The 21,691-nt window shown below is 46.8% G+C and overlaps 2 protein-coding genes across 4 annotated transcripts in view; both read left to right on the forward strand.

The window, feature by feature from the left end:
* The window catches only part of LOC127307745 (uncharacterized), a 219,147-nt gene that overhangs the window by 169,256 nt on the left and 28,200 nt on the right, over positions 1-21,691 (forward strand). The window lies entirely within an intron of this gene.
* LOC127307767 (uncharacterized) lies at positions 4,001-14,354 on the forward strand. Of its 3 annotated transcripts, none has more exons than XM_051338557.2 (5): positions 4,001-8,551; positions 8,644-8,761; positions 9,484-12,405; positions 13,096-14,051; positions 14,234-14,354. In XM_051338557.2, exon 1 carries the CDS (start codon positions 4,015-4,017, stop codon positions 5,227-5,229), a length of 1,215 nt encoding a protein of 404 aa, XP_051194517.1. In that variant the 5' UTR covers positions 4,001-4,014; the 3' UTR covers positions 5,230-8,551; positions 8,644-8,761; positions 9,484-12,405; positions 13,096-14,051; positions 14,234-14,354. The 3 variants fall into 3 exon arrangements, with proteins under 3 accessions (XP_051194517.1, XP_051194507.1, XP_051194502.1); XM_051338547.2 differs by having other exon boundaries at positions 9,484-11,063; positions 11,142-14,051; XM_051338542.2 differs by having other exon boundaries at positions 9,484-14,051.

A 21,691-nucleotide genomic window follows, 5' to 3' on the forward strand; every position in this document is an offset into this window, starting at 1 on the left:
ATACCCCTCTTGGGGATACCGGCTTAGCTCTACTAAGCCAAACACTTAACTTTGTCCTCCGGTATAAACATTAAACTGGTATCTTGATGGCTCAAACCATCCGGTTTGCAATGCCTTTGGCATACCGGGGGTCATCCCCCCAACAATGACCAATATGTGGCATGATGACAACTTTCACCGCTCTAAAATCCCTTCTATTATCATCCTCGAAATAGGCTTTTGCCCCGCTATATTAATATAGCAACCAATCGATACAACAAAATAGCTGGGGCCGCAGCACAACCCAGCCCAAAGGACAAAAAGAAAGGAAAAAGAAACTAATGCCGACACCGGCAGATTGACGAAAACGATGATGACTCCGCAACCGCTGTGCCCTCCGAAGAAGTACCACCACGCTCCTAGCACGCTGAGACGCCGCATACCAAGCAGCACCTTCAACAAGGGAACGACGACGACGCCGCTGCTTCCCGACCTCGGCCTAGGGTTTTCCCCGGTACGCGGAAGGGATTAGGGAGGGATACATCCGACGCCCTTCAAGAAGGGAGGCAGCACCCGCAGGCGTCGCCGCGTCGGAGTCGGACATGCCGACACGGATTTCTCCCGACCACCAAACCCACCACCCTGAACGCTCCGACGTGCTCCACCAAACATGTCACCCACCAGCACACACCACCACGGTCTTGTAGTCGCCCTCGCCGTCGCACTGTGGTCACCGGAACAGGGCCTAGAGGAAGAGACGACATGGGCAGGGACGGGGGTAGCGGCACCCCAACCGGGCAGGAGGGAACTACCTCCACCGCCTTCGCGGTCGCCGACCGGACATGGCAAAGGGGGCAAACCAGGCCCAAGCTGGCCCGGCCGGGCCCAACCAGGCCCGTAAAGCCCCACTGCCAAGCTGCAGCAGGCCGGCCGAAACGCCGCCATCACCCATCCACCGCCGCCGCACCATCTCCGCCGCCAGGGAGCTCCGCCGGCGCGCCAAAACGCAGGAAACCCGCCCAGCCGATCTGGGCCCCGAACAGGTCCCGTCCGCGCCGCCCGCCGTCGCTGCTCCGCCTCCAACTAGCTGCGCCGCCGTTCCTCCTCCCACCCGGCGCGCGGGTCTCACGCCGCAGCGCCGGACCGCCGTCGGCCGGGTGCACCGCGCCGCCAAGGGCCCCCGCGCCCCCGCCGCGCCCGTGGAAGGTCAGCCCCACCGCCGCCGACACCGCGCGGGCAACGCCCGGCGGCCCACGCCGGCGGAGACGGCCGGGGAAGAGGGAGGAGGAGGACTAGGGGAGGCGGCGGCTAGGGTTCGCCCGTCGCCCGCGGGGGGGGGGGGGGGCGAGCGAGTGAACGGTGTGCTTCTCTTTCGACTTTTTCCCCTTCTATCATCATAGGTGAAACCAATGAGATTAGTAGGAGTTTTACTAGCTTTTCTTTTCATTTTCTTCGCAGATTTGCTAATATTGCAGCTCAATTTGTGTGCATAAAATGCTTCTCATAGTAGGCAAGGGAACTCGTGGCTGAGTATCCCTCCTAACTTTATCTGTAACTGCATGCATGTATCAGTAAGAGCATCCCCACTCGTTGGCGCTCCCCACGCCCAAATCCGGCGAAATTTTCGTCCGGATTGGATGAAGATTTGGCGTGGGGAGCGCCGAAGTTCCAGCCGTCCCCCCGGCAGGAAACCCCCAACCTCGACCATTTGACATATTTCAAACAAATTCAACATAAAATTTAACAAGTTGGGCAAACAAGAGGACGAAAATTGCTGAAACAAATTCGGCGATAACAGTACAATGTTTAACAAGTGCTGAAACAAATGAAGCACACAAATTTCACAATTTTTCAAACAAATTAAGACAGACTAGTTGGCGTCGGCGTTGGCGTTGCCTCGGAGCCTCCATATGTGCTCCACCAGATCATCTTACGTGGTGCATTGTAGAGTCTCGAATCTCCTGGCGCATAGCAATGAAGGCGGCCCATGATGGAGGCACCTGGTGATTAGGCTGTGCAAGAGGACCCTCTCTCTCATATGGTGCTTGTTGCTCAGCCAGAGGAACCGGATGCTTTCGCTCATCTTCAATAATCATGTTGTGTAGGCACACACAGCAGTTCATCACCTCCCACATCTGATCTTTGGACCAAGTCATAGCGGGGAACCGGACGACAGCAAATCTCTGCTGTAGGACACCAAATGCTCGCTCGACGTCTTTTCGGCAAGCTTCTTGTTTCTTGACAAACTCGCAAAGTTTGGGGGTGCTAGGGTTGGAGATCGTCTTCACAAATGTTGCCCACTTTGGATAGATACCGTCTGCAAGGTAGTATCCTTTGTTGTAGTGCCGACCATTGATCACATAGTCCACCGGGGGAGCATGACCCTCAACAAGCTTGGAAAAGACCGGGGAGCAGTTTAGGACGTTGATGTCATTGTTGGATCCAGGCATACCAAAGAAAGAGTGCCAAATCCAAAGATCATGGGTAGCCACTGCTTCAAGTATCACAGTGCAGCCTTTTTTGTGACCCTTGTACATTCCCTGCCACGCAAACGGACAGTTCTTCCATTGCCAATGCATGCAGTCCGCCTTGCATCTGAAGTAGGGATCAAAGTGGCGGATGGCATACACAATTTGCAGAAATAGCTTTCTGCTCATCCTGAAACGACGCCGGAAAACACTCTCACCGTGCAACGGATTGTCGGCGAAGTAGTCGGCGTACAACATGCAGTAGCCCTCCAGTCGCTGTCTCGGCTTGCACTTCCGGCGACCTCGTGCCGACCCACCACGCCGACGAGTTGCCAGTCCGGCGTACATGCTTGCCAAGCAACCAAGGATCATCATGTGCTCGTCGTCTTGGGCGGCTGCTGCCATCTCTTCTTGCATAAGCTCGACGAACATCTGCTCCTCCTCTTCGTCCGAGTCCATGGCCGGCGAGGCAAATGGACGAACACCTGACGGGCGTGGTCGAGGCAACCCGAGCCGCGAGCGACGACGAGCAAGCAGGCCGGAAAACAGGCCGGCGGAAGAGCAGCCAGATAGGCCGTCGTCCAAACACGGCGGAACTGTGGCTGGTGGGGAAGGAGTGGCGGCGCAATCTGGGCAACAAGCCGGCGGGGTGGTGCCGGCGGTGAGAGAGATACGAGGGGTGGGGGAGATTTTGAGCGACGTGGCGGTGGGGTTCGTGCGTCGAGTCACCGACAGATCGGGCCCTTCCCCGCTTTTCACTCGTCCGGAGTCCCCGAGAGCTCCCCGGGGCCGGGGGCGTGGGATCGCCGGATGAATTTAGGCCCAAATCCGGACGAAAACGAGGAACCGGGGGCGCGACTGGGCCGAATTTCGCCGTCCGGATGGAAAAAACGCTCGCCGGGGGCCTCCTCGGGGGGACGAGTGGAGATGCTCTAATTCAGAATTGTAACCGCTAAAACAGCAATAGTACTCCTGTTGGTCGATTACGCGCTTTTGGACGGCCTCACTAGGGGTGTGTTCGGTTTGGGGATGGGGTGGAATGTAATGGAACCATTCCATTCCACTAGCACGGAACCGTTCCATCCCTGTGTTCGGTTTGGACAAAAAAAATTGTCACGGAACGGTTCCATCCTTGTGTTCGGTTTTGGAATGGGATAAGAATGGAATGGAATGGATGAGATAATCACCCGATTAATTATTTTAAACTCGATTAATTATTTGCTAAACTTGATTAAGTAGTGCTAAACTTGATTAATTATTGCTAAACTTGGTTAATTATTGCTAAACTTAATTAATTAGCGTGTGACAGTCACCCGTTCCACCTCTTCCGGCCGAATCGGAGGAACCACTTCATTCCGGATCTAGAGGGAATATTCCATTTGGAGGAATCACTTCATTCCATTCCAGTTTGCAACCGAACGCAGGAACGGTTCTCCGTTCCACCCCATTCCCAAACCGAACACACCCTAGGAGTCCATTGTTGCATACTGGGCCGGTTGCTTGCTTTCTTATGGGCTGCCTTGAAACAATGACGCCGCCTTCCTTTCCTCATTTCCAGTGTCGCGACATGGCCTCTCAGCAACCGCGGCTGCCACCGCCGCCGCCGCCGCTGAAGAAGAAATCCCCGCCAGCTGCTCCCACCACCATAAGCGACCTCGGCGACGACCTCCTGCGCGAGGTATTTCTCCACCTCCCCTCCCTCCCGAGCCTCGTCCGCGCCGCACTCGCCTGCCCCGCCTTCCTCCGCGCCGTCCGCTCGTCTCCCGCCTTCCGCCGCCGCTTCCGCGAGCTACACCCTCCACCGCTCCTCGGCGTATTCCTCGACATACACGATCCATCCATACCCGTCTTCGCGCCCATCCGCCGCCACTCCGACCGGGACCACGCTGCCGCCATCCGCGGCGCGGACGTCTTCTTTACCGTGCTCCCCGAAGACGATAATGGCCCCGATCCCCAATGGTCAATGGAATACTGCCGCGACGGATTTGTTGTCCTCGTCAACTGGGAAATCAAGAAAATGGCCGTCTACGATCCCCTCACACGGTCCCCGGATCTCTTCCCCGTGCCGCCGGACGAGATCTGCTGCGACATGTACGTTGAGTTCCACGTGCTCGCCTCCGAAGAAAACCACAGGCCCTTCCATGTTGTCTCTGTCTCTCACGAAAAGTGGGGGGCACAGGCCGCGGTCTTCTCATCAGACACCAGAGAGTGGAAGGTTTTCCCATTTTCGGAGGATGGATATAGCTCTCTGAATGGTACGCTAGTGAATGGCTCTGTTTATTGGGCATTCACCAGCGAGACCAACATCCGCGTGCTGAACATAGCCACGCTGCAGTTCTCTCGGATCGAGCCGCCGCTGCATACCGAAGGGCAAGAGGAATTTAAGCCCGGCGAGACCAAAGATGGGAAGCTCTGTCTGGTTTGCGCAGTTCAACTCATGCTTGTTGTCTGGGTCCGGAGACCCGACAACAACAACGGTGAAGACAGATGGGCGCTGGATAAGACATTTTCGCTGCAGGATGATACACATAACATCTCTCGGTATTGTCTGGATGATGATGTTTCGCTCCATATTGTGGCGATTATTGCTGGATTTGTTTATTTCTCCACCTTCTGTGAGAGGCGTCCAAATTCTTGTCACTTCATGTGCTTCTGCCTTGAAACTGAGGAGCTGAGTAAGCTCTGCACTGTCACCCACTCCAATATTTCCTATCCCTACATCATGGCGTTCCCTCCTTCATTGGTATGCAACAAGGTGAACCCTCAACTCGAAGGGGCTTGACTAGGCAGAAGAAGAAAACTTGAAACAGAGAATGTTATTTCTACTATGTATGTTGTTTTCTCACTGTAGAATTAATAAACCAAGATGTTCCATTGCTGTTGGGATGAGAATGTTTAGTCTTTTTTGTAACCTCGTCATCTATCATTAATAGCTGACATGATCGTGCTTTTTGTAGCTAGAAAATGGCTGACGTTTTTCTTTTGTGCTTGGAAAAAGTATTCTATGTGATTGGCAATATTTCCTGAATGGCAAACAGGACGGTTCCCATTTACTCTTTTAGCAAGATTTCTTAAGTTCTCTTGAATCTTTATACAAGTCTCTTAAGTTTAGCTCCCTGTCGTAATCTCGAAAAAGTTAGCTCTCTCTCTCTCTCTCTTCAATGTTAAGCAACGTGTTGACCTAACTATGTATTTGTAATCCTTAACGTGTGAACGAATTGGCATAAATGAAATTAACTACATATCATTTCACATTACTTTTCTCAATCATACATACTTGGTATTGCTCTATCAGGAATGCTACTGCAGCTTGAAACACACATTATGAAATTTGCTCCAGCTACTGCTGATCCCATCACACTCAAAGACTCCGACACTGCCTTTGAATCGCTTGGTTTATGATTGTAATATGTTGTGTAGGAATTCATGTAGAATGTTGTGACAGTGGGATTTCTAGTTGCTGCACTAATACCCCATTTTATTTCCAATTGCATGTTGTGCAATGGTTTTCTCACCAAGCGCACTGCCTGCTTTGCTAAGGGGAATCGTTTTGTACTATACCAATTTTATCTTGGCCTAATTTCAGGAACTTGCAAAGTTTGTCGAATGGTCTACCATAGTTAAATGTTCTTTCAGGTCAATAGTTCACATCTTGTAGAAATATTTCCCCATTGATAGATTATTGATAGACAGGAGTGACTATGGCTCTGCAATATGCATGTGCTGAACACCACGACACTGCAGTTCTCTGAAATCGAGCTGCCTGTGCTCCTTGAAGGGAAAATGGGAATTTGTGGCTGGTGAGACCAAGAATGGGAAGCTCTGTAATGTTTGTGATGTGCAACCTATGCTTGTTGTCTGGATTTTGAGAGCCGGTGATGACAATATTAATGATGTGATTATTCAGTGTTCAGTAGTGGTAGTGGATCATTTTTCACTTAAGATTGTGGCAATTTATTGATGGATTAGTGTACTTGTCTACTTACCGTGAGATGGCTCATAGTTTACCTTGCTGGTTCATATCCTTGTGTATCAGCGGAGCTGAATCAGCTCAGTCATATCCTTCATGCTGGCTGTAGCGTTCATATCCCTACTTGATGCCATGGCCTCCTTTGATGCGACGCAATCGGGTGAACCCTTGACTCTTCTAAGGTACATTACTAGGACGAAGATAACTAAAACTGCATTTCTTCAAGATTATCCTTACGTTTGTACTGATGTCTTATTATGATTTTGTCAATGCACTCCTAGTTAGATTACTCATGTGTAGAATGAATCAACATGCCATGTCTTGTTGGGAATTGCATGCTATTTGTGTACTTTGTGGATACTAATGACCAGACTTCTAGTGTACTGGAAGTATAATATCTGTAACCTCTGAGCAGATTTTTTTTTTCCAGATCAAACATCACTATTGACTAGGCCCCTGATTCATATTGCAATGGAAGAAAATGAATATTAACGGGCAAGATTCCCAGATCATGTAATAATTAGAACAATTTCATCTTGCCTGCAGGTTTCTTTGATCATTGCCAAAAAGTATTCCCTGTGATTGACAATATATTTCCTGAATGCCAACTAGGACGGTTCCCATTTACCCTTTTACCAAGATTTCTCAAGCTCTCTTGAGTCAGATGGAAATAAAATCAATCATGTGGGTACCATATTCTAGCACTTTGCATAAATCTACCATGTAGTTGCAAAGCCAAATATCGTGTTTCAACCTTCTTGCTTCTCTTGATCTTGTTGCTGCATAAACAATGTTAAATATAGTCCGTTGTTTTCTTAGCGCTAAACAAATCGTGGTGTTCCTCTATTGGACGTTTTCTTCTTTTCACACTAAAATACAGATAAAGCAAACCATAGTTATGTGAGGTAATTAAGTACAGTCACTTCCACATAAACTACTTTTGGTGATACTGGGAACAGATTGTACATAGATTTTTTTAGCTATATTGCCTACATTTTTCTCTGTGCCATTCTTGATGTAATATCACTTTGTTTTGGTGCTCGTACCTAGCCTCACATGGATCCAAAGTTCTGCAAAAATCAAGATGCAGCTGCTCTCCTGCACAAGTATCTTAATTCATATTGCTCATGACAGTGCATATGAAAAGCTCGAGAAAGGCTACTTTGCTTCCATGCCCCTAAAGAAATATTTTCTGACGAGATTTCTAAGTTGTCGAGTAAGAACTCTCCTTTTCTCAGTTGTTTTTATTAGCAAGGTCTTGTAAGTTATCCTGTTCATCATGCATATATATAAAGCAATTATGATTGAATAGCTTTCTGTTATCTGTACAAAATGGTTGTACTGTAAATGTAAAGAAGCATGTTGATCCTAGTAATATATCTGTACTCTCCACTGTATTAGTAAATTAGGAAAAATGTAAAAATCACATGATTACAAGACAATTGAGATAGCTATCTCTACTATATTAAATGGCTAGAGGTGGTGTCCCATGGTACGTCCTCCCCTCTCCTCTTCCGAACGAATAAAACCGCTCCCCATATCCCGCACGCCTTATAGCGCAAAAAAAACTCAGAAAAATCAGATCCACCCACTCCCAATCTTCAGTCCAAGATCCACACGATCATGCCCCCATCATCGTCCGCCGCCTCCGCCCCCTCCTCAACCTCTCGTTGCGCCGGCCGACTCAGCCCCGTGAACCCCAGCGCCATCTGCACACGACGCCCTGGCGCTGCCTCCTTATTCCATGCCCCGACCCCGACCGAATCCCCTCATGTCGCCTCACAACCACCAGCAGCCTCGTGCGGGTCAATCCGGGGCAACCGCCGGCCAACTTCGTGCGCCGCAACTGCCGATCGTGGAGGTCGTGGAGATTACCACCTCCACCACAAAATCCACGAATTCCCCCTCCCCACCCTTGTTCTCCTCTCGTCTCCCAGTAAGCTCTCTTGATTCCGGCGACCGGACGAGCTACTGCCGCCGCCGAGAAACCTCCGAGCACAGAATAAGTCTGACGCCGCCGGCAGTGGCCACGCTGTTGCGCCGTCCATCTTGTTTGTCCCCCACCAGAAGACAGGAGGGCGTGCACAGGACGTCTTCCTCCTTCTACGCCGCATCTTTGGACGAAGAAGCGTTGGTCTGCTGCACCCCTTGACATCCTCTCCGTGCATCCCCCCACGCATTGATGCTGCTTGTACTTTTGGTTTGATTGAGATTCATTACGTGAAGGTGGAGGCTGTGAATCCAGGGGCAGTGTCCATCGCGAGGAGGCGACTGCAAGGTACACCAAGGAGTTCTGCTTCGACATCCTGCTGCTCGAATCCTCTTCCTTCTTCTGGTTCAGGAGGTAATGAACATTTGTGTATTCATTAGGCCTCAAGACTTGTGCTATTGGTGGATAAACATATCAGATCATCTCCTAGAGTACCTTTTGAATTATAGACAAACATGTCTGACAGAGAAGCCTACATGCTAAATAGGAGCTACAAGATCTATTCAAAATTAGAGGTTGTGGTACACACTGGTGTATGCCAACAATCGATGGGGTTGGTAGATGTGCCCATGTGCAGAACTAGACGACACCATCCCCCTCCCTGTCTTATTTATTGCAGATTTTAGTGTTTTGATTATGCCCATCTACTCGATATGGATGTTTAATCTTGTTGTTAGATTCTCATTACTGATTCTTTATCCATAAATTCATCATGTGATATTTGGAGATGAGCTTGCTGTTTGGTGGGATTTCTCTGTGTGCAATTCAGATTGTAGGAACAGATCCGTGCCCTTGCATTGACTATCCACATGTTTTCGTTAGGTCTTCAATTTAAGAAATGGTTTCCAGTCAGAGAAATATTTTTATAGGTGGTACTAAATTTGGCTTGACAATATAAACATGCCATATTATATATATCCTAAAGTTTGTGCATTTCAAGCATGTCGATTCATCATTTATGGTTCTACTTTTTTAGTTCTTATAGTGACATGCCAACATGTAATTCATTTTTTCTCAAATCTGTGCATACACACAATCAATGTGGTTATTTGGTTTGATTGATAAAAATATTGCAGGTTCAGGCGGTGTTCTCGAGGGGACATCGTAGCATTGTTGGAGGTGCCTGCGAGGTACACAGCGGAGTCCAGTATTCACAACTTTCTGCTGGGTCAGGAGGTAATGGATAATCGTGCACCGTGATCATGTAGAACAAGCAATGAAATCTTAGTTCATCCACTCAAGAGACATGAAAGGATCATTACACATCAAACTTTAGAGATAACTACTATATTAAACCTCAACGACTTCGTGATTTCTCAGATTTTTGGTTTTGCTTTCTGCCTATGTCATTTGCTTACACGTGTTTTACTATGCCTTTGTTATCAATTCGTGTGCAGTTATAGGGGTATCTTGCAGTTTCTATCAGTTTTAACTGAGACTGGTATTTCTTCTTCTGTTTTAGATCTGGGTGTGCGTAGCAATTTTGTTTCACTATGCCTCTGTCGCGTGGTGAGTCTAACATGGTAAAGCGGTGCGGTGGTGCGGCGTCGACTGTCTGTCGGTTTTTTTTGTCTCTTGCTTCTTGGCTCAGCGAGCGTACATGAGTTTACTATTTGTCTAATCTACGCACGTGTGCTTGGTCAATCGTAGCACACCTAAGACCTAACGTGGCAAGCAGAAAACACACATCATAATGAACGAGGACCCACATCATCAGCACGTATTCCCCTCCACTACCGCTTGCCGTTTCGCCTCTTTCCTCGCCTCCTCTCAATCGCCGATCCCGCTTCCTCGCCTGAGGCGTCCCACTCTCCACCGGCCATGGTGACGAGAGGAGCTGGACCACGGAGGCAAGCTGGCCGCCGCAGGCGTCGGCACCCCGCGCGCCGCCGTTCACGGGGGCGAGGAGCTGGAACACAACGGCAAGATGGAGAGGCATCACGGCAGCCTGGAGTCCTCTGGGCTTCTCTCCCTGTCGACGTCCCGAGCCGATGCGTTTCTTGGCGCGCTGTGAGGGGCGTCGTAGAAGGTGATGGCTGTGAGTCTGTGACAGAGCATGAGGCGTGGCCGAAGAACATCGTGGCCCGTGATGGCAGCCAGCGTAGGGAGCGGAAAGAGCGGTGGGCGACGCGGATGGAGGATGGAGGGCGCCGGGTTCGGCCGCATACCGCTCAACTATTACGCGCTTCTCCAGGCTCTAGGAGGGCAGCGCTTGGCCTCGGGCGCGACGGCTTCAAGGTTTGTGCTGCAGATGGGGCTTCAATTTGTGTTCTACGCGGTGGTGTGGTCGGCGCCGGCGGGTGCAATCGCCGGGCAGAGCGGCGCTAAACTGCCACGGCGGGTGGAATCGACATCGTGGTGAGCTGCGGGCGGCCTTGGCACTGCTCCAGACAGAGGTCGCCGCTGTCGGGCACCGCAGAGACTGGTTTCGGCAGGAGGTGTCGCACCTGGTGGCAACGCTTCTCCGTATTGGCATTGGTGTTCTCGCGGGGGGTCCCTATGGTAGTCACGGCATTGGCTCTATGACGGCGGATTCGTGGACCTTCGGGTCATCGGCCACCCTCCTCATCCGTCAATGGCCACTGTCAGTGTTTACCGTGCTCATTCGATTGGTATATCTTCTATTGGAGCTGGTCACACGATGTCTGTGAAATTGGTATTTAGCATTGGACTCTTCCTCTCTTTCTTAGACATATGGGTGCACAATATTGATCTCCTTTTCTGTTTTACTCAGCCGAGTGGCAAGGCGAAGCTGCAGTTGATGAAAACAGCGGTGCTAGCATGAGGATCACATGTTCGTCTGTCTCTTATTTCTATCTCTTTTAGTAGATCTTCCTCCGTCCTGATACTTTTTGATGATTAGTGTTTCCTTGGTTTGTGCTTGCGATGCATGGTGAATAATTACTAGAGTTTCTTTTTATTCACTTAACCTTGTAGATGTACATAGCAGTGAAGGGCACTGCTACAGAGAGATCATTTGTAAAATTCTGGCCAAGTGTTTATTTTCTTCTTTTCAGAGACAGTTTTTCGTGTCTGGGTTTGATCATTCAGTAAGATCAAGCAACATAATGCTACAACTATCTGATTTCTTATAGTTTTCAGGTTGTAGTCACATCCATTTGGGTTCTTGCTGTGTTAAGCTTCTGGTTCACCTTTTTCTAGAATTTCTTTTGTTTTGCAGTTAGACAAGATAAATATGAATATCAAAAGGGTTATTGGATATCGGCAATGGTGCAATAAATTGTGGAATGCCATTCGATTGCAATGGGCAGGCTTGGTGATCATTATAGTCCACTAGCAATTATCGTTGTGTCTTCAGTGCCTCCAATCTGCAAATAGATACTATCAGTATTTAATAAGGCTATTGGTAAGACTCTGACCTTATTAGAAGCATGCAAGTTCTTTGATGGAACATCTGCTATGTACTCATGGTAGAGCTCTATTTTTTTGTCATCAATAAAATGACAACGCACTGATTTATTTACTGCAGTGGTCAGGTGCATGGTTGAAATGTTGTTCAATGTGTGCTTATTATGAAAATATATGCAAGCGCCTTTTTAATGCACCTAATGCATGGTGATCTGGAAAGGTCATTTTGGTTGTTCTGGACCGGACTACCATTTTTTTCATCACCACTCAATGCTTGGATGGGTTGGTAATAGGTTTACATTTGTAGATTACCTCTGAATTAGTAAATTTGGCTCATGCTTGTGGTGATTTCAGCATAATAAGATATCAGATTCCTGTTTGTTCATTGTTTTGGTTTTTTAACTTGAATTTTAATATTCCTAGATATATTAGCTTGCTTTGGCCGAGCCATGAAATTGTCTGCCTTGCAGCAAATATTTGAACTGGTTTAAGGCATGCTCAGAAGTCCTCTAGCTTCTGGATTCCTGAAATTCCAGCGTCGAGCAGTGCCAAAAAGTCTAGCTTCACAGAGCCAGATCCGAGAAGCTAGCCCAATTTGATGTACAAATATACATTTATAAGTGGATCTGGTAAGTTCCTTTGGAGTCCGATGTTTTTTTACTGTCTAGAATAGCATGACACCTGATGCACCAGGTAATATATTTAGATCGAAACCTATATGTTTACCTACTATTATTGTTTCCAAAAATACGGTCCTTCCAGATTAAAGGGGCATTGGCAGTTTGGCACCATTCACATCTTGATGGAGGCTGTGACTTCCTTGCTCTAGCATTACATTCTTTTAGTTGCCTTACGATGTAGTACTTGATTCTGGAAATCAAAGCTTAATATGGTTATTATTATATATCACCGTTGTGGACTGTGATATATGTTTGCCTTATAATGTAAACTTGTATACACATGTTTCTTATGTTTATGATTATCAATGGGAATGTGTGTGTGTGTGTATCAGGCCAATTTCATCTTAGACGAGAATGGCAAAAATATTTGATTATACATTTGGGTTGGTTTCCATGTTCTTTTGTTTCGAGCTATTTCATTGTCTTACATTGCTCTCGACAGTTGACATGGCATTGACTGCATCAATTATCTCACTTGTGCACACCACATTTTCATGTGGTTTCTCTCAAGATCTAGATTTTACCAGTTGCTCATTATATGTAATTTATCTTCTGTGCTCTGTATTTCCAAAATTAATCAATAAAAAATATGCAAATCTCCGTCTCCTTATTTACTTTGCTGTCCCTCTTTCCTTGCAGATGTTAGACTTTTGTGTTTTTCTGCCAACAACAAAGAAGATTTTGTGTGGAAATAGATAAGCATGATTCGAAGGCAGGATATTCAGATTGTAGTTCTTACAACAGGATTGTTTTCCTTACTTCATAAGTTCTCATGGTGCCCCTCTAATATTTTTTTGTAGTCAATTACTTTTTTGTTGCCATCCATTTTTGAGTGATGCTCAACTTCGAGTTTTGTAAGCAGGCTGGCAGACATGCATTTCTAAAGTAGATGAATATGAAATGAATCAATCTTGATTTGTGTTTAATTTGCCTTTGGTGACAGTTTGATGGTTAGCAGATCTCTTTTTGGCACACTTTTGAGTCCTCAATCCATGCTGAATTCTTTCGTTCAGAGTTCAGATATTATTTTCGCATAGAGGGCTTAGTTAAAAACGTTTTGCTCAAAAACCTTAGGATTAAGGAGGCATTGTTCTGAAATAATTTTCTTAACTATACATGACAACGGTATTTTAGTATTTATGGTAGCATTTGAAAGGATGATAACATTACAATACGTTATATGCTATATGATTATGTAAGAATGGTGTTGTAGGCTCTACGTTAACTGACTATGATATCATTTGAGGGAGATGTTCTATGTTACTAATTAATTAGAGCTCTGGCAATATGATAAGCGAGTTCTTCAAGTAGACGTTCTGAACATCTGCCAAGAAAGCCAAGTGCCGCAGGCACCTGAGAGTGGAGGCACCGATTGCTGGAGGAGCGAGGGTGAGGAGGGCTGTGGCAGAGCAGATGAGGTAAACAATCTATATACTTTACCTCTCTTAGTTCTTTGGCTTTGCTTGCTGTTTTGACATGGTCAACTGGATAATATCGAGCCGATGAATCCTGTCAATGAGGACTAAAACTGACCTTGCTTGAATGGATATGCATCTGAAGGAGGCAAGGAGAAAGTTGTGCATGTGTTATTACAGGTATAAATCCTCTCAGTCTTCATTGTCCTGAAATCACACACATGCATGAACCACAAAAATAGTAGTTTGTGGCGAGGTTGAAAAATCACAATTAGTTTGTTCTAAAATCACAACATGAATTTGATTGTTAGTTGTCCAGCTGTTAATATTCATATAACATTTTTACCTTTTTCTTTTGCTAGGTTGACTATATAAGTGCAAATATCAAGAAGGTGCATCGAAACTATGGAACTGTGTGCGCTGCCGACTTCACTCACTACTATAAAGCTTTGGCCCTAATAAGACCAGTTCATATTGACACTATGCGTATTTGTCTCACCTATCTATCATGTTTTGTAAGATCAGGTTTTTGAACAGATGTATCTATCTGGTAGATCACCAGTTATCTTCTTTTCATGTTTACGGATTCCAGTAAAACAAAGTGGTGAAGTAATACAAGACACTGGCCATATTATGTTGTGACCATACTGCTAGCAACTAATTTTTCTGTATATCTCATTCATCCTTCTCTTCGTGCTTCCAAGGTTCTTTTCATATAGCTTCAGCACCGGCGCGGCGTGCCGCCGCGCCTTTCTTTTGCTAGTTAATATATACGTGATTGTAGTTCACATCGTAATATGTTGGTCAACAATTTGGAGCAATTTCAGATTTGGATGTTAGGCACGTGTGGAGCCGGGAACTAATGCTCCTATATGCATGTAATGCCAGAAGAAGAAAGATAAATCCCATGCTACGAGGTTTTTTCCTTAAATCTAGATTCAGCTTATTCATGTTTTCTGACTGCATCACTATCTATTTTGCAGCCAACTAACCCCTGTTAGCTGCTCAAAACTGTTGAGGTGATGTCTGCTCAGTGAACTATATCATAGGTCTCCTGATGCCCTGAAGGAAAATCCTGTGTTCCATTCAACACAACAAACGTTCTTTCAAATTATGAAGCTACACTGGGTAGAAACCAGAGTTGTAAATCTACAGTCTGGTTCAGCATACTGTATAGTTGTTTCCCAGGGAAACCTCTTTCAGTGAACTTCATTTTAACTGTTAGGTGGCAAGCAAATGTAATGAGGGAAGGAAATGATGGACGATACAGTGAAGCTAACTAGCGAAGTACTTGCAACTATTGACCTACTCGAATGTTGTGTAGCAGTCTAAAAGGTGTGATAATCATTGCTTAGTGTTTCACTAATGGCCTGTCGTGTCAGAAGTCTATGTAAAACAACAGGGGCAGATCTTTGTACCGAAGCAAATATTCCGAGATATATCTTTGTATATGTTGCATACATTGCTAGTCGGCAAATTCTACCGGTCAGTTGTATTGAATTTAAACCTGTCTTTCAAAGTGTAACGGAAGTTTAGGGTATATGCTTTGGTTTGCCTGCTCACCTTTTTTTGTTATAGCGGAACTGCATAAGTCACATCTAGCATACTGGGCGCCGACCCATATTGGCCCTGGTCCGTGAGCTTTCTTGCGCTCACGGCTCTTTGCTTCTTTCTTCTATCTTTGGTTGAAACTAGACAACCTTCACTCATTCCCTGTGTTCCCATGGCATGTGAGCCGCTGGCGAAATCCCCACCAGCTCCGACCACCATATGCGCCCTCGGCGACGACCTCCTTCTGGAAATATTCCTCCGCCTCCCCTCCCTCCCAACCCTCGTCCGCGCCACCCTCACCAGCCGCTCCTCTCTCCACGCTGTCCGCTCATCCGCTGCCGCTTCCGTGACCTCCATTCGTCTCCACTCCTCGGCCTATTACTCGACATCTTTGAATTCGACACCCCTGCCTTCCGCCCTGTCTGCCTGCGCTCTGACCTGGACCTCACCGCGGCCATTTGTGGCGCCAATTTCCTCCGCACCCGCCTTCCCGACGACGAAGGCTCCGCCCCTGAGTGGGGAATCAAGAACTGCCACGATGGGTACGCCGTTCTCATCAGCTATAACAAAACCGATGGCTTGGCCGTCTACAACCCCCTGACGCGTGCCCTACATCTCTTCCCCACGCCGCCTGACAAGATCTGCGAAGACATGTGCATCGAGTACCATGTCCTCTCCCCGGAAGAAGACCAAGGCCCGTTCCGCATTATCTGCGTCTGCAGCGAAGACTACGGGGCGCAAGCCGCCGTCCTCTCATCAGAAACTAGAGAGTGGCAGATTTTCCCGTTGGTGTTCACTGCAAATATGCGGCCCGTGTTGCAGCCTTTGGACGAGAAGTACACCCCTGACAACGGAAAGCTGGTGAATGGGTCCATCTACTGGGTAGCAGAGAGTCTAGCCACGGCGTGAGTTCTCAACACGGCTACGATGCAGTTCTCTCGGGTCGATCTGCCTCACGTAGAAGGGCAAGAAGCACTTGTTGCCGGTGAGACCAGGGATGGGAAGATCTGTGTCATATGCATTGTTAAACTCACCCTTGTTGTTTGGCTCTGGGGAACCGATGATGATGGTTTTGAGAGGTGGATGCTGGACAAGACGTTTCCGTTGGATGTAACGGCCCCGGATATACCGATAATAGATTTTGCTTGTTCTTTTTCTTTTATGCATCATCATGCATCATGCATCATATCATTCACAAGATTTTATCAAATAAAAATTATTTCAAATAAAAACTATTTTGTTTCTTCCTCTCATATGGTTTATTTAATAAACCTCCTCTATGTCTTCTCCTTTAACAAAACCTTAACACCAAAACTATCTAACAAATAAAGTTATTTTAGATGTTTTCAAAATAAAACTTTGTTTGTTTTGCTCTGTTTTCAAAAGATGTATCAAACCAGTTTTTAAAAACAAAAGGGAAACACTCTCCCTGTCCCGCTCTTTTCCTCTCCAGCCCAGCCCACCTCCCTCTTTTCTTCCCTCCACCGCACCAGGCCACTTTGGCCTTTTTCTTCTGCGACCCCACTCAGCCCAGCTCGCTGAATCGGCACGACCTCCTCGTTGTCGTCTTTCCCCTCACGCAGGAGGCGTGAGCCCCCTGTGCCCGTCACCATCGCCATGGGGTGGACCATGCAGCGCACCCACCGCGCCACCTGCTCCCCCTCTTTCCCTTTTAAACCCCTCCAAACCCTAGCCTCTCCTCCATCCTCCCCTCGTGTCGCCGCCTCTCTTCCCCCTTCTTCTTCCTCTAGAAGCAAAATGGGAGACGGTATTTCCCCACAGCACCGCCACTTCTTTGCCGGTGCCCCACCATCTCCGCATCCCCTCAACAAGCCACTGCCACCAAAATTTCCGCCTTGTTCTCCTCTGCAACCTCGTCGAAGGAATCGACACAAAGCGCCCTAAATCGTCGCCTCCGACCTCGTTCCTTTCTCCGACCCAGCAGACAATTCAACAATTCCGGCGAACCTCTTCGTCCTCCGGCCCTACACGTTGAGCTTCAGGGTGAGAACGCGCACCCCTAGATATCTTCGCCTCCTCCCTAGCTTCATGTTTTGTTTTCCTCACCTTGGTGACCGTCGCCGCCTCCACAGATCTTTGCCGCCGGTGATGCTCCGACCAGGCTCCTGCCACAACGCCGCCTCTCTCTGGTCTGCACCGACAAGACGCGCTGAACGCCCCCACCCGTGCATCCTGGAAACCACCGAGTCGCGCGCGAGCATCCTCACCGTCTCGTCGGAGATCACAGCCGCTTGCACATGGTGGCCACATCGTCCACCACGTCGTCTGCCACGTCGACTCCTTGACCCCACCTGTCATCCGCTGCGGCTCAGATCCATCTCGGTGAGAAAAGTCTACCAAACCCAGATCCAAACGTTTTTCAAAAGGGCCCCTGCATCCTTTAATTCATGAACCCGCAGTCCCTGTAGCTTCGGCTTTACATGATAACCCCCTCGATGTTATGAAAACTAACCCGCAGACCCTTCTCCGACTGGACTTTTCGTTCAAGTCCTTTTCTATTTAAAAATGAAATATGTTTATCTATTTTATATAATAAAAACTATTCTGCTAATAACTTTTATTTGGCAACTCGAAATAAAATGTGTTATATAGGAAAGTTGATCATAAAAATGCACTGAACATGAATATGCCATCGATACACCTGTTTCCATCTCGCATCATGTCTTGCGTTGATAGTTACGCATATCCACCTCACATATATGCGGAGTATTTCGGCACACCGACGTGGTTTTCCCCGCTCCGTTTAACTTTGAAGTAGCGCACCCCTGCCATGTTATGCCATGCTAATCAACACTTAACTTTGTCGGTAGAAAATTCAACTCCAACCTAATTTGTTTGTCCGGGGTTCCGACTCCGATTAATATGGATAATTTGCATCGCATCATCTTTGCCATGTCATGCATATCATCTTGATCATGTCGATTCTTCTTCCGTAGTAGTAAGTGTTGCATCTGTTGTTTGTTGTAGCACTTTGCTTCTTCACGGATATGACGATGAGTTTGAGCTACGACAAGTTCTCCGGATGTTCTTCGACACCCTTTAACAGGCAAACATTTCCTAAACTCTTGTCTCTCTTATGCTATCCTTGAGTTGTGTTTTTGTCACGTGTCCTACCCACTTGTTACCTCAAGCAGCCCATATTTCCTCCATCACCCTCCTACAGCTGTTGTTTGCTTATCGGGTCTGCCTTGCGAGTCGTAGTGCATGCTAGTGCCGTTATATCTCGTTTCGCCATCGTTATCGTATCGGGTTATCTGTTTGGGAATCATGACACATGGTTTATGGATATATTTGTTGGAGATACTCATGCTTTACTTAATGTTAACAACTAAATTGTAAGCAAAGGCATCTGTGAGCCTTTTTGCGAAAGCATCGAAAATTTGACTCGCTAATGTCCCCTAGGACCCGAGTTCTTGTTATCTATTCCGAGATTGAGCGCTCTACCCGTACGTGGGGGAGTGGGACCCCCATCACCCACTACCTTTTCTCAAATCTGTTTATTGGGAGCCACAACCTTGGTTTTATTTGCTCATATGCACGATATGCACGATTTACTTTATGTTGCCTTCGGGTGTTTATATTCTGTATTGTGCATCATCTCACGACAAGTTTAGCAAAAGCAGGTTGTTCATGCCAGCATAGCCCTCCTCGCAAACCTCTGGGTCCGTATCGGAGTACGGCCGAACTTCGGCATGGGTAACTTAGTTGGGTGACTCCCATTAAACTTTCTCTTGCATTGGGAACGGTCTTGTTGAGAGATTCCACCTGTAGTAATGGGTTTTAGCATGCGTATGGTTACATTTGGGCAACCCCTGCAGGGTGTACATCTTATCGATAAGCCGTGTTCGCGGTTATGGACGACTTGGAGCTGTTCAGCTCAATCATAGAACAACTTACACCTTTATGTTGATGCTAATAATTTGCTAATGACTTGCGTAGTAACATAGCATTACTACAATGGCTACCTAATAAAACTTGTCAACCGTGTGAGTGCCCTTGTTAGTACTTCTTCCTTTGTGAAGGGGGAATGCATCGGTTGTGTTATGTTTACAGAGTATAGAACTGTTAGTTTATGCGCTCTCTCACCTTCTCTGATAAACGAATGTTGTAGATTGTCTCTATAGGTTTTTAGTGCTTGCCGCTGCCGCTTAACCCCACCATATTGCCTATGACGTCCTCTTGCATCCTCTAAGTCTCCTGCGTGCCTCAAGTACAAAGGACGACTGGTTGGCGAATACTTATACGTCTTGAAGTCTTGTTAAGTATGAACACGTACTTATTGCTGCTTTGGGACATAACCAGGCATGTATGAAGACATGTTCGATGAAGACGACGTTAGCAAGGTTACCCTTCCGGGTTGGCCTGGGCAGGGTTATGGGCGCCATCGTTTATCTTCAGGACTCTTAATACAATTTTTATCTTATTCGTACTCGGACATATTTGATCTTCCGTATGATTTGGATCTTTGTATTGTATATCTGTCATTGTTGTAATATATTTCTTGTGTGCTCTATTGTAATCTTATTGTAATGTTACCGCTCGTGTTAATTCCTGTTGTATCATGTGTGTGCTTCGTCGTGCACGTCGTGTTGGAGGGCGTCTCAGAATCGATATCGTGCGGATTTCGGCGGGATCGCTGGAATCCTCATGGTACCGGTTCCGGAGCGTCACATTGGAGCAGGGAATTGATGGGCTCAGACATTGTTTCACGGATGATCATATTATACTCAAGGTTATGGCGATTGAAAACGGCTCCGTGTACTTGTCTGCTTACTGTGAGGTGGATACCAAGTTACCTGGTTGGTTCATATCCTTCTACCTTGAAACAGCAGAGCTTAATAAGCTATGTCCCATCATTCACGCCGACGATATGTATCCTTACATCATGAGGTGGCCTCCTTCTTTGGTGCTCGACAAGGTGAACCCTCGTCTCAAAGCTTTGTTCATCGATTGTCTTGTGTAGATATATATACAAATCTCCCTACTTTTATTGATGCGTTATATCTTAATTATAAAAATCTTCTTACATGATAGTAGTACATGTTCGGTGGGAATCAGCTCAATGTTGGAATTTACTTGTTTCTTGCGTAGTTTCAACAAATACCATTGATTACCTTTTTCTCCTATATATGCAGAATATGGATTCAAGTATTGCACATTAACCCTGACAACATATCTGTAATCTCCACATTGTATCAGTAAAATAGACCGTGTACAAGGTTGGTTGACAATTGATGTTGATTTTTTCTCTAGAAGAAAACGTAAAGCTTGATGCACTTATGTACAATTTACATCTTCTATGCAATGGGGCTTCTGAGATCTTTGGACTGGTAAGTACATTGTAAGATGTTGCCAAGTTGGCGCAGAATCTACATAGCTCATACAGATTTTCACTTGCGATGATGAAGCGAGCAGGACAGGAAAACTGAGAACTAATGATCGTATATGGATTGCCAAAAGAAAGTTCAATTACATGTTAATATACTCCATCGGTTCCACAATTTTTGTTGTGATTGTAGTTTGAATTTTAAAATCGGAACAAGAACTCTTTAAGAGCCGAGTGTTCCGAGCCTCGGTGCGGCCGAGTTCGACGCGGACGCGGGGCTTGCCGCGCTCGCATTGCGGGAGAAGGCGGTGGCCGCCCTCGCGGAGGGGAACACCGCCGAAGCTGAAGCCCTCTTCACCGAGGTGCGTGCGGGCGCGCGAGGATGCCGTCTCTGACGAGCCTGCTTGCTCTGTCTCTGTTATTCATTGCTCTTCAGAATGCCATGAACAAAACTGGAGTTTCCCTCTGTTGTACTCTGATTATGAGGTTGATGTACTGTAGAGTATTGGACTGAATGCTCTAGGTGGATTGCATCTGGTGTACGGGAGCAGGTTGGTTCTGGTGAAATTGTGATGCACTTTCCATCCCCAACTTTAGCATGTATGCCATCTTCATTTCTTTTCCCCACAAAATCTACTTTGATGTTGATATTTTCTCATACTTAGTGACCATGTCCTCTACTTTTGGTAGATCTGATTGAAACAACCGCAAGGTCCCATATGGGCTTACGATTTGGGGCCTATGGATATCGTTGTGAGTTCAGATACATATAGGAGCATGTTTTGATGCGTCTGAAAATTTATTGCCCTTTTTAGTGTTGCAGCAGGATGCATAACTCCTGCTAGATGAATTGTGTAGCTGCTGTGAGAAGAAACGATTGGCGCCCTATTTCATTAGCATCAACTAGCATAGCATCCGTTTT

The sequence above is a fragment of the Lolium perenne genome, chromosome 1, assembly GCF_019359855.2.
Source record: "Lolium perenne isolate Kyuss_39 chromosome 1, Kyuss_2.0, whole genome shotgun sequence".
NCBI classification, from domain to species: domain Eukaryota; kingdom Viridiplantae; phylum Streptophyta; class Magnoliopsida; order Poales; family Poaceae; genus Lolium; species Lolium perenne.

What these genes read in the sequence shown, in the direction of transcription:
- LOC127307767 (XM_051338542.2), top strand. Translation starts at nt 4,015, where the DNA reads ATGGCCTCTCAGCAACCGCGGCTGCCACCGCCGCCGCCGCCGCTGAAG.